General features: G+C 42.0%; 1 protein-coding gene across 1 annotated transcript in view; it reads right to left on the bottom strand.

The window, feature by feature from the left end:
- Positions 1 to 13,485, bottom strand: part of ACSF2 (acyl-CoA synthetase family member 2) — a 68,519-nt gene that overhangs the window by 49,208 nt on the left and 5,826 nt on the right. Inside the window, exons 2-3 of the mRNA XM_056862369.1 lie at positions 3,569 to 3,764; positions 1,380 to 1,508 (exon numbers count right to left, since the gene is read on the bottom strand). Of these exons, the coding sequence (XP_056718347.1) occupies positions 1,380 to 1,508; positions 3,569 to 3,764 (325 nt within the window). The remainder of the gene's footprint in view (positions 1 to 1,379; positions 1,509 to 3,568; positions 3,765 to 13,485) is intronic.

Genomic DNA, 13,485 nt, shown 5'->3' with positions numbered 1-13,485 from the left:
TATAGTAAAGTGGATTTCCAGCAACAGTTCATTTAATAACATGTTACAGACAAATTTAGAAGTACATTTCTGGCTGTCATGCACAATTGACAATAACAGAAGAGAAGCTCTAAAGTACTGCAAGTAACGCTTAAAAATCAGTCTTAGATGGATAGTTTCAGAGGGTAGCCTCGTTGGTTTGAAGTAGAACAGTTAGATTCGAGTACTATCTGATGAAGGGAGCTTTGACTCTTATAAATTTATACCCCTGAAATCTTGTTGGTCTCTAAGGTGCTACTGGACTTGAATCTAACAGTCTTAGATGGAAATGCTCTTTTGTTGGACCAATGCATATCGATGAGAAAGTATGCAAGTTTTTGTATTGCACATATGTCTTCATGAGGAAAAGAAAAGCTAAATCATTCCGTTCTATACAATTACTTTCTATAAAAACACAAACACTTTAATATTGTATTTACTTGAAATGAAGACAATCTTTTTTTACTCTTTTGAATTTACAGGGGTCATCTTCAACTCATGCAAATTTACCAGTATGTAAATTTGCCCCCATTCTATCACTTGCAGGCTGGGGGCTCATCTGCTGGGGGCTCATCCAAGTGGGTGCGCCTTTCATTAGCTGGATCCTGCAGGTTGGAAGCACTGTCGGGTGCACTTTCTCACTCTGTGCTTTGTGGTCAAGCGATCGGAAAGCACGGAGGGAGGCCGGCCTCTATGTCAGCTGGGGAGGAGGCTGGAAGCGGCCTGTGCAACCCAGTTGCTCTGGATACATGAGAAGGAAGTCAGGAAGATGGAAAGAGGGAAGAAAGCTGACCTGTGCTGCACAAAGCAGAGATGAGAAGAAGGGTTCTCAGGGGCTACAGACATACACGCACAGAAGAAGATCAAAACAACTTCATCTCAAACCCATCCAGTGACAGCACCAGGAGCATCAGTGACCCCAACAAGCATTGAGCCCCTGCAAAGGCTTCCACAGAGACCTTTACATGGTGCCAAGCTAGGGAAACAGGCACGAGTCATTAGCAATGGGTGAAAAGAACTGCTTTTCTCAGGGGTGCGATGTGTGAGCAGAAGGAGATGGCAGAAGTGGCAGGTGGGTGGAGGTTGAAGAGGAAGACAGAGGCTGGTGGGGGGCACCTCAGATTTTCTGGGTGGCTGCCCTCTTTTGGGTGGACATCTTAAATTTCAGATCATCAGCTTTTACATATTGGCTTCTGTTTATTGGGGAGGGGGGGTCATCTTACATTCAAAGTTGTCTTCCTTTCAAGTAAATATGGTACATTGGCAATATACATGCGAGTAGCTGCCACACGACATTCTTTATATATTCAGGCTCCTTTCCCCATCTGTGGGGAGCCTTTGGATAAAAAAGACGAACTCACCAGGATGATTCCTGCGTGGGCTGTGGCAAATTGCATTAGGGACCATTCATATTTGTTGGGACCCCACATTCCTAGTCGGTCGCCTTTTTTCAAGCCAAGAGCCAGAAGCCCTGCTGCTGCCTGCAGTACCTGGAGTATACGAAAGAAATGCAGTCTCAGCAACTTGAGTTAGTTAGAGTAATACCAGAGATTAAAAAATAAGGCCAAGGCCAATGGTGCAAAATTGGTAAAAATATATTTTATTACTCAGATAAAATTTCCTACGTGTTTTGCTCAAGAGGCTTCTTCAGGGGAATCTGTTAGTCTTGCAGTGGTTTTTCAAAGAACAGTAAGTGAACTTGGGTGAAACATGTATGGAATTTTATCTGAATAATAAAAAATATTTTTAACTATTTTGCACCATCGGCCTTGGCCTTATTTTTTTTTTTATCTCCTGTGACTGGTGCGGCCCTTTTATTTCTCCTGCTTAGAGGAATACAGCAAATGGAACTAAATGTTCAGGTCTACATAAAGATGATGCTGAAGGAGAGAGATCACAGCTTCCGGATGGGTTTGAACCCCTGCACCTTTAATTTTAGAGATGAAGTTCTGTTCAGGGCTGCGTCGTTTTTAGTTTTGATATCTCAATGTATGTCTTTTGAAACCATTTGCGATTCCTTTCACCTTTACAGCATCTAATCATGAGCCTTCAGAACAGAGTGGAGTAACAAGAAATAAATAATTACAGGACCTTGATCAATAGATTTCCTTGCTCCGTCTGAATTATCAGAGCAGATCTAACACTTCCCAGGATTGTTCCTGCCTTCCAACCTCATAGCTCATCACAGAATGGGCCCAGTGGTACAGAGGAAGATAGTGCAGTTATTTGGGGGGGTGTGTGTGAGCATATGATTTTGAAGATTTAAATATCAGTCTGCCCACAGAAGTTGTAATTTCTAAGCTGTTTTTATGGGCAGCCCCATGTACAGCACATTGCAACTGTTACTAGGGTATGGATGACTGGAAAGCTAGAGGACCAGTTCAGGTCTGTCTGGGCTGCAGCCAACACCTGGGAATCTAAGAGCTAGGCTAAGCTGAGCAGCAACTCCACGTTGTGAATCTGATCTTTCAAGGAGAGTCTGGTCTCATCTAAGATAGTCTTTCTGCTTCTAAGTACCCCATGATCATCACTGCTGTTTTGTCTGGACTGAGCTTAAGTTTATTTATCCTCACCCAGACGGTTACAGAATTCACACGCAGATTTAGCGTCAGCACTGTCCCAGCAAGAAAAAAATGGAGAGGAGAAATAGAACTGGATGTTATTTGCATAATGATTCCACTAAATTACCTAACTCCAAGTGACCCACCCTAGAAGCTTTACATTGATATCAAAAGGAATGTTTACTCTTGAAGAATCACACAGCATATCTCCTATGAAAAGGAGCAGAAATCCTTCCAAACTACCTTCTGTAACCTACATCCCTAGGTCCTAGATCCACTGGAAAGCAATACCCATCCTCTCCAATTCAGCAAGACGTTTCAGAAGTATACAATGCTCTTGAAAGCTGCCACATGGTGTAATGGCCTGCTTGACAGGATCAGGAAGGCTCACACACTACTATCACTTCTATAGAATATGCCGAACTGTTCAGGAGGGCATTTTTAGAAAGGGAATATTGCTGTGGTTTTAATTCCTAGATCATTTTATTTATTGCTTTTACTGTGTAGTTGGTTTTCGATTTTTATAATCTGTCTTGTATCTCTGTAAGAAAGACAGAGTACAAGTGAAGTAAATAAATAAAGGAGACTGAACAGGGTCACATTTCTGCTCCTCTCTTGATATAGTTCATACACTGGGACAACCAAAGCTGTGCCAAAACCCAGCTGAAAACCTGAATGAAATGGATATACTCAGCTTCATCAAAGAGCATCTGGTGCAGTCCAGCCAACACTCTCTCATTCATTTAAATCCAAAATGGCAACTTTGATGCCCGCCCAAAAGTTATTCAGATCAGCTGGGTACAGAGGTCACTTGCTGAGGAAAGGCTGCCTCGAAGTGGTTAGTAGACAGCCATCCTTCTTGACCCCAGTAACTTTCAAAACTGGTTTTTTAATGTTTTATTGATACATTATGATTTGATTGTATGGCAAATTGTCAGTAGGGGAAAGTTTGCAGTTTGGATTGAGTAAGAAGTGAATCATTCACTTACATCTTGTCTAAACTGGGCAAAAGTCTTCCGAACCCCATCTTTAAGAAACACCAAAGCTTCTCGCTCAGGATAACGGTGGGTTATCTCCTCCAGGCACTGATCCACAGTTTTGGAAATAAGTGGAATGTCTGTCAACCCTTGGACAGAGCTTTTGTTTGCTGTTGGTGCGGTAGGGGGTGCTTTAATCTGCAGAGCACTGTAAGAAAACAGGCGAAAATCAGAAATTATGGGAGGCAAATTTGTTCATAACTGGAAGAAGATAGAGAGCGAGGAGGATGGTCTTTGTTCTAACCAAATAATGATCGAGGTTACCAATCCAAATAATCACAAATATGACAACAACCTACTTATTATGGTCACACCATCCAATGTACCTTTAACAATTTAGTGTAATATTTGCTGCTGTAAACTTTATGCACGTTGCAAAAATGAGAATGGAGGAACAATGCATTTTGTCTGACGCTGGAGAGACGTTTGGACAGTTCCTAGCCTTTGTCTTTCCCATGAGAGGACACCACTATTATTATTATTTACATCTTGCTCTCAGAATACAAGTAGTGCAAACTGGCCCAAACACCAATTAAAGCTACATGCCTGCTCAGCACTGTTCTGTGTTTTAAATCTGAATGCTTTAAATTGGTGAACTGTGTATTTTAATCTGTTTTAATTGGACTACCCTTTATCTCCTTGGAACTTGGTTGCTACACTGTTTGCCGCATTGAGTCCAAGGAGATACAAAAGCACAGAAATGTTTTGAATAAATAAATAACTACATTTTAATAATTCTGTTTAACAATAAATACATTTTACACAGGATATTTCAGAGGTGATAAGACCTGAGACATCTGACATTCCCCTTATTTATTTTTGCAACCTCCAGCCTGATGAATATTTCTAGTGAACTTAAAAGCTTGCATGCATTATTGCTTTTGGTTGGTCCTAAGCATTACATGGATTTTGTCCTTGTTTAAAGAGAATGGAGTGTGCAGCAAATTAACTTAACTTGAATAGCACAACTCCTACAATGACTGCTGTTTTATAGTGCTATTTCATATTTGTATTAATATTTTGCAGGACTATTTCCCTATTTACAACCATTCATGGAACACTTTGGTTCTTACTTTAGGAAGCTGACAGTGTGGTAGTACCTGGATCCAAAGTTGTATTATTGTAACTATCTTATTGAACCTTTATCCTTTTGTCCAGAATATCTATGACCTCACAATTGTTGGCCTAAATTAAGATTTGTGCATGGGCTTGCAGCTAGCTAACTGCTAGCGGATGGAAGATGCTGGTGGAATGAATTTTTCCTCTTTCCCCAATAGACCCTTTTGACCTCCAGAAAAATTATTCCTGGAACTGTGAGAACCATATGGACAAAAAGTCGTGCAGGTTGGAAGTCTGCAGTGGGGAACAACTGGACAAAATCGCCATTCCTCCCTCTACTCCTTGTTGGACCTGATTCCTTTCCTCACTGTGTCACTCCCAACCTTTACAGATCTTTGCCCATGTGGATCTCATCATCATTTTGGGGGTGACAGTGCTGAAAACAGAGGGCTGAGGGAACGAGAATACAAGAGAAATCTGCATCACTGAATTTTGGGACTGGTTGGATATAACCTACTATATTTCAAATACCTGTAATGGATTTTTTTTTTAATGACTAAAGGAAATGATAGTTTCCTCAGCCATATTCATATGTGATTTCCAGCAATTTATTATCAACAGAACTTTGATATAATAGTTTCACCGCTATATTATCTACTTGAAGGAAATTATTTATTTTCATTGTAAATGCACTCCATTTGTATATTATGTTCTATGAATCCCCAGAGATTAAATATACAGTATGTATTGTATGGTGAATGACAAAATCACAAGATAAACATATTAGCTCAGTCTCAGAAATAGATAATTCATATATTTGAAATAATTAGCAAATATAATTAACCCCTCTGGAAGAGGTAGGAAGCCTAATTATAATTAGGAATAAAAACAATCGTACCCATGTTGGTAAGAGAATAGCAACGCCTTCACTTTGTTTGGTTGTGATCCTTGATCTGACATTTATTTTTTTTCCTGCATGGTTTCACAAAACCATGCTGTACGCCAGACAACAGCGTGTCCAACGAAGTGAGCTCTGACTCACAAAAGCTTGTGCTGGAATCAACCAGACTCCTATCTCCCCAGATAACAGCGGCATCTTCTCTTCTAGGCTACGAGGGGCCACATGTGAGACATAAACTAAAAGAATTCTGGGAGGACTAAGTACACAGGGGGTTAAAAACTGTATTATAACCAAAGCATAGCTTCTCTTACCTCCTTGTCTGGACATAACCAACAATTAGCACCAAAAGGAAAACTAACCCACCTTTTTCCACAGTGGGAGCCACAGCAGCTTACATGATTCTACTCTCCTCCTTTTGATCCTCACAACAACTGCTCATGAGGAGGAGTGGGGAATCAAACCCAGTTCTCCAGATCGGAGTCCACTGCTCCAAACCACCGCCCACTTCCTAAACAGGGACCAGAAAAAGTGTCGGCAGGAGCCCCTGCTGTATCCAAGATAAATATGTGTTTCAGCACCTGGTTTGAGCTGAATGTAGAAGACGTATAGTAGGTGCTCCATTTTGCAAGTTCCTCCCTACGAAGGATGTTTTTGATACCACAAGGCAATGCTGAAAAAGGGAATTTATCAAAAGCCTAGGTTCTGGACCTAAAATCTTGTGCATCCATTTCCCCTGGCTAATAAAATAATGTCTCTCTTTTTCTCTGTGTCTTAACTGAAGTAAATAAATAATAAATGTAGCTGAAGATGGGAGACAGATAAAATGTAGGTTGTTGAATGGCTGAGAAGGAAAGAATGAGGCAGGAAAGGGGAGAGAATATGAGGATTGCCAGGAGGAAAGAAAGAGCAAATAGTGTGGGGACGGGGAGACCATGGATAGTAAGGCGCCCCTGCAAGCCAGCTGTGCCCCTGTATTTCAGATGGGTCACCTGGCCTTTAGTAGTTTTTTTTTTTAAGCACAGCAAAGAACACACATTAGTTTAGAAGCATGTTAAAAATAATTCTGCACTGGTCTGGAGGTCAGAGGAAAGCATAGTGATGACATTAGCTTATCAGCAAAAGTCCACAAATTGACTTTGGCTGCAAATAGTAAAAGATAGTTTGCGAATTCAACCCTGGACAGGAAAAAAAAGTATGTTAGTATTAAACAAGGCAGCTGCACTGTCTTCCACCGCTTTACAGACTGAGGGCAGAAACTGCTCCTGTCACAGTGGAACTGTTTTCAGGAGAAAGTTAGGCAGTAAAGAAGGGCACAGTCTCCCACTTCCTATCCTCCTGTTTGTGCAGTTGCCATTTATTACTTTCCAGACCATGGCCCCAATCATGGCACTATGGTACAATGAACGCGATTGGGAGGGGTTTGGAACAAACAGAAAGGTATAAACCAGCAGGCCAATGTTAAACAAGATCAACTTTTACTATTTGGAAACTTCTGGACCGGCTAGGTAAATAAACCAGGGAAGATTTAAAAAGAAGAAGATTGCAGGGAGAGAAATCTATGCGTTTGGGTTTCCAGGCAATGTTCTCCTAAACTTTGGCAAGGGTAGACATAAGAACCTGTTGCATCATTGTGCGACTAGGACAAGTCCTAAAAGCCGCTGCCCTGGGAATTTCCCAACCACCTCATGACCTAGATTAGAGGTCCCTGCTGACACCTTTCCTGGCACCCACCAACCATTTTTTAAAAAGAAGGCAGGGCCAAGTGGGGCTTTTGGCCGGCAGGGCTTCTGACTGGCCATTGGAGATCTGGCTGTACACGTTTTTTAAAATGTTGCTTTGGCGGCAACAGCAGCTGCTACCACCACAGCACAAGGATCTTCACTGTGTAACTGAAGATAAGCTGTGTGTATTTCAGAAAATATTTTAGAACCATTCGTTACTGTTATGCATGACTTCCTGATGTTTTATGGTTGGTGCCACCTCATGCAGTGGTCATTTTGTGGTTGCACCTGCCACCGTGTGTCAGAATTACAAAAAAGGATGGGGACCCCCTGACCTAGGTAAAGCGTACCAAAATTACCAATCCAGTTACCACAAGGTAGAAAGGCTGTTTTGTACCTCCCCCCTCCCTTAACATTATTGCTGCTTTTAGACTGAACAAATCTTGCCTTGAAAACTCTATGGGGTCACCATAGGTTGGTGGTGGTTGGACAGGACTTTCCACCACCAGGGTTGCAGGCTGTAAACTCAAGCAAGTTCTTTTCGGTGCTCATAGCTAGAGGGCTTTCTCCCCCATCCTTCATATAGTTACAGGCTCTTTTCCAGGGCACAACCCATGGCCACCCATGGAAAAATGCAGTGAGAGGCAGGGCATATTAAAATAAGGAAAGATTAACAGGCTTGGTCAGTGGATTCTTAGGGAAATAACTGACCCTTGATAGACTCGCAAGGGGCGACAGAACCCAATGCCCTGTATCCAAATGTAGCAGTGGGAGGTACCTGAAGGCTAAGACAGTAGATGTATTTTTGTTCGAGCACGGCTGCTGTGCTACCTGTTGCCTAGTTATAGTCTGGTAAGGGTGGGAGGGTAGAGAGCCAGGGTGGTTAAGAGCGGCAGGCTCTAAACTGGAGAACTGGGTTTGATCCCCCACTCCTCCACATGAAGCCTGCTGGGTGACCTTGGGCCAGTCGCAGTCCTCTCCGAACTCTCTCAGCCTATGCAGAGGCAGTAGGGTTGCCAACCTCCAGGTAGTAGCTGGAGGTCTCCTGCTATTACAGCTGATCTCTGGCCAACAGAGATCAGTTCCCCTGGAGGAAATGGCCACTTTGGCAATTGGCCTCTATGGCATTGAAGTCCCTCCCCTCCCCAAACCCCACCCTCTTCAGGCTCTGCCCCCAAAACTTCCAATGGTGGCGAAGAGGGACGTGGCAACCCTAAGAGGCAGGATATGGGAAACCACCTCTGAACTTCTCTTGCCTTGAAAACTCTATGGGGTCGCCATAAATCAGCTGCGCACGCACACACACGGAGGGGGGGGAGGCTTTTTCTTTTCTTTTAACTGTGCAGCTGATTGTTTTCTGACCTGATGAGGGAGAAAAAGGGCAAAGGAACCTAGCTAGAAGGTGTGATGTGATTTTTATGGTATAGTTGGAGGGACAGAGAATTGATCTGTGATCTAATGCAGGCTTGTGTGTGTTAAAAAAAGAGATCCATGAGGATAATTACTTATTCGCCTTTTATTTATTTATTTATATTCCGCCTTTCACCCTAATGGGGACCCAAAGTGGCTTACATCATTCTGCTCTCCTCCATTTTATCCTCACAACAACCCTATGAGGTAGGTTAGACTGAGAGTGCGTGACTGGCCCAAGGTCACCCAGCAAGCTTCCATGGCATGAGTGGGGATTCAAACCTGGATTTCCCAGATCCTAGTCAGGAAGGATATGAGGGGAGTGTTTTTTGCTCAGTTTTTCCGCTGTAATCAAGGATGTGTGTGCCTCCCCCTTAGGGCTGCCAACCTCCAGCTGGTGGCTGGAGATCTCCTGCTATTACAACTGGTCTCCAGGTGACAGAGATAAGGTCACCTGGAGAAAATGGCTGCTTTGGAAGGTGAACTCTATGGCATTATACCTCACTGAAGCCCCTTCCCTCCCCAAACCCTGCCCTTCTCAGGCTCAGCCCCCCCCCCACGTCCAGGTATTTCCCAACCCAGAGGTGGCAACCCTACTCCCACTATATAATTAGCTTCCCTCCAGATGTCACACACATAGGCTGCAATCCTAAATACACTCACTAATAAGTCCCATTGAGCTCAACAACATGCTTATGATTGCACTACAAATCTCTCCAATCCCTCGCTGGATTGCCTGATATACTTTTTCTCTTCCCCCCTTTCTATTTGCTTTTTAACAACCAGCCTGATAAAGAACTCTGAAGAGCTTGAAAGCTTGCATACTATGCTGTGTTACATTGGCTGGTATTAATAATATTAATAAAATATGTTTTTTTGTTGTTGAATACTTTTTAAAAATACAATATTTTAAATTTCTCTCATGCACACAGTAAAATCTGAATTATTTTCCATGCATGATTTTTCCTTCTATTCTACACCTCATATTTCTGAAGATGTGTCAGAGGTGCTTTATTGTAATGCAATATTTGGTAACGGTTAAGTTGCAGTTCAAAAAGCCCATGAAAATGAGCCAAGTGTCCAGCAAACCTAGAGTTTCTAATCTAGCATAGGTTTATGTTGTTGCTCAGATTTTAAGTGCTGCTTTGGGCATTCATTCCAGCCTTCTCTGCTCTCTTTCTCATTGGCTAAATTTATATTGTAAGCTTCTTGGGGCAGAGCCTAAGTTTTTGTGTAGGGTTTTTTTTTGCTGATGTTTACGTTGCAAAGCACAATGCGCATTTATGGTACAGTAGTAGTAACAGTTTAGCAGGCTTCTTTAAACAAGTAATTTGCAAAGATTTTTAGAAAGCTTATTTTTTGGTTGGGACATTGCCAGAAGTTTTTAAGAACTGTACAGTGTGTTCCTATGCAGAGTTGCTCCATTCTAAATCCACTTAATTTAATGGTCTTAGGCTGGAGTAACTCTGCATAGGATTGCACTATCCCCCCAGCCTTTCTTTGACTTTTCAAGCCAGTCATGTGCTTATTTACTTGGAAGTAAACTGTCCGGCAGGCTTTGTTCTCAAATAAGCATGCACAGAATCATAGTGTGCAGTTTTTTATTAACAAAGCTTATTACTGTTATGTGTAGAAAATAAATTAAGTACAAAATTGAGGGAGAAGCCTAACTAGGTGGAATTAGTAGATCGTTGGAGGACTGGGTATGGATAGAGGTGGTTTGAAAGGGTGGTGGAGGCCGCAGTGTTTTCCCCTTAATAGAATCAAGCACATGACAATACACAAGTCTAGTGAACCAAGGTACTGAACTTTCCTTAAATTCATTTAGATGTTAAGAAAGTGATTACTTTGACGGTTCTAAGAGTTGCAAGGAACAAGGATGGGGATAAAATCAGAGTTGGTTTGCTCTGGCTCCACCCACCGTTTCCTGCCCTTCACACTAAACCCACTGGTCACCAGCCACCACTGGTAACATACATATAATCAAGTATGAGTCTGAAGCAAGAGTTTGGTAAACTTCTCTGATTTTATCTATGTATTCATATGTCATGAACATGCAAGTCTTTTAACTACTTTTCAGCAGCTCCCCAATACATGCTCCAGTGATGCAATCGTGAACCAGAAGAAGGCAAAACATTCTTCAAAAAGCACTTTTGAGTAGTCTGTGAAACAATCTAGAGATTACAATCCATGATTCCTACCCTTCATTCCAGCTAATGCTGAAAGTTCTGTTACATTAGCGACAACCAAAAAGAAAGCCCTACTTCTTGCTACAGAAGCTCTGAAGTCCCAAACTGAGGGAAGCTGGGGTACGGCCCACAAAGTTAGATGTCAGAAGACAAACAGGTTTATTTGAGGAGATATGCTGTTTAAGCTATGTTGACCCTAGATCATGAAAGGCTTTACATGTCAAAAGGAGCACCTTGAATTGAGCCTGGAAAACAATGATAAACTGGCTGCATTTGTTATCCATCTATACCCACCCAAAGGAAGCATGCAGCATTCCACACTTAATGCAGTTTCTTCACAGTCTTCTAGAGCAGTCCCATGAAGAGCATATTATTGTAGCAAATCTATGTGTTCAAGGGCTGACTACTGTAGTATGCTCTCCATGGGACTGCCCTAGATGACTGTGCAGTTAGTCTAGGTAGGATGAAGTGAATGCATCCAATAAAAAGCACTCTGAACTATTTTAGCAACCTATTTATCTTGCTAATAATGTGCTCGATCCAGGAGCATTATTTTTAAAAATACAGTTTTGTTAAAGATCAATGGTTGTTTGACACTTTTTTTGCCTCTGTAAATGCTACTCTTCAGTACCTTCTGTTCTTGGCATTAGCAGAATTAGGAACAGCCAAGAGTTCTAACTACCAGCTTTATTTTGCGAGCAGAGGCTTACAGAGACACAGATGAAAGGGAGAAATCAGGTAAATAAAGGCACTACTGCTATGAAATACTAATTCAGAGAAACTGTCCTGTTCAGGTGCCCAGCTCAGCAATCACAAATGTTCTGGCGTCACTGACTATGCAAGAATTTCAGAATCTCCTACATTCAGAGAAGCCTATTCTCCAGTTTCCATGGGCAACAAGATCTGAATCAGCAACTAGTAACTGGCAAAACTTGGACTTGGCATATGACCAGATACTTGCAGTGAAAACGATTAGATGAAAGCTGGGTGAAGAGAAATATATTACTAAGTGAAAATAGCTGCTCTTCCTGGTGAGATGTGTATCAGCAAGTCTGATCCTGCTATTCTGCATGTGCTTACAGGATAACAAGGTGCAAAGCAGGACAGGGCGTGTGTAACTTTTTATGCCAATGAAGATATTTTAATAAGTGAAAAAAGTGTTAGCTGCTCAGATTTCTTCTTCATTCAAGGAGCAGGAGCCTGTTCTTTACATCTGGTCACACTACTATTTGCATGTTAATCAAAAATAGCATGCTCTCTATCAAAAGGTTCTATTATGATTCTATTAAATCAGAATTAGCAAAGGAATTTAAGCTTCCAAATCTTTATCCTCTCCAAACCTGAGGCCCAAACTGCAGTACATCTGGGTCCACAGACAAAGAATAACTGAATGAGGAATGAACAAACACAGTTTTGGTATGAACAGTAACTAAAACATCTTGGACTGCAGTGTCTATTCCATATTCTAGAACTAAGATCAATGTGGCATTAGGGCAAGTCCTCAAACTACCAATTCTTTAACAAATATAAGGAACGAGTGATGGCCCCCTGAGACTCATGGGGGGGGGGAAATCCCATCTTCCCCTCCCCCCCAGTCACCAAGTTTGGTGCAGCTCCAGGCCCCTCCACCCACCTCCGGGGCCAGCCTTTTGGGGGAGAATTTAAACCCCCCAGTATATCTTTTTTTTAAATTTAAGATTATTCTTCAAACCTGGGGGGCTCCCCCAAGTTTGCAAGAAAATCTGTTTAGTGTTGGTCTTGCCCTGAACCATGGATTTAGATATCTGCAGATGGGGGCCGCGTGTCACTAATAGGTATATAGAGGCCTCTAAATCATAAATTCTGTCACTGTACAAATTACCATATTACATGACTGTAAGAAGCAGCTGTGTGGAGCCTCAGTATAAATCAGCTCTGGTCTTGGGTCCTAACTCTTCCTGTATCATTTCCCCAAATGAAAATGCCCCCTTGGGCCTGTTTTAAGCCCCAGTATGGCAAATGACAAGTACCTGGCTGTATTGTCTCTATTTCCCCCCCCTACAGGGGCTTAAAACAGCTGGAGTGGTGGGGAACAGTGGAAGGGAAGTTATACCCTTCCTCCCAATACTGCGGCTCTGCTTCAATATAGTCTTTATCTCCTTTTGCCTACACTTGCTTTTATTTAGAAAAAAAGCACTTAAAATACCACAGCATGATGCTGACAAAATATACACACGGCTCGTGGCTATAATCATCTGAATCCCACAAACTGAGCACTAACTGCTACTGGGATCAATTGTTTTAATATTTTGTAATCAGACGAGTCCCAATGAGAATGAAGGGCTATAAATGAAATAAATACATATATTTCATTTATAGCCACTTTTCTCACTGGGGCTCCAAGCAGATTACGAAGCATAAAAACGATTCAGTCAGACAGAAAAGACCTCCAACAAACAATGAAGTAGGACTAGGATTACAGAACTGAAGAACAATGCAAACAGGGAACTGTCAAAGGCACGCCTGTGCCATAATACAGAAAGCAGAAAACAATGCAGTAAAAGGAAGGTGATATATATAACAAACACTGAAATAGACTACAGCCCCTTC

The sequence above is a fragment of the Euleptes europaea genome, chromosome 1 (assembly GCF_029931775.1).
Source record: "Euleptes europaea isolate rEulEur1 chromosome 1, rEulEur1.hap1, whole genome shotgun sequence".
NCBI classification, from domain to species: Eukaryota; Metazoa; Chordata; class Lepidosauria; order Squamata; family Sphaerodactylidae; genus Euleptes; species Euleptes europaea.
This window is presented reverse-complemented; position numbering and strand designations above follow the sequence as displayed.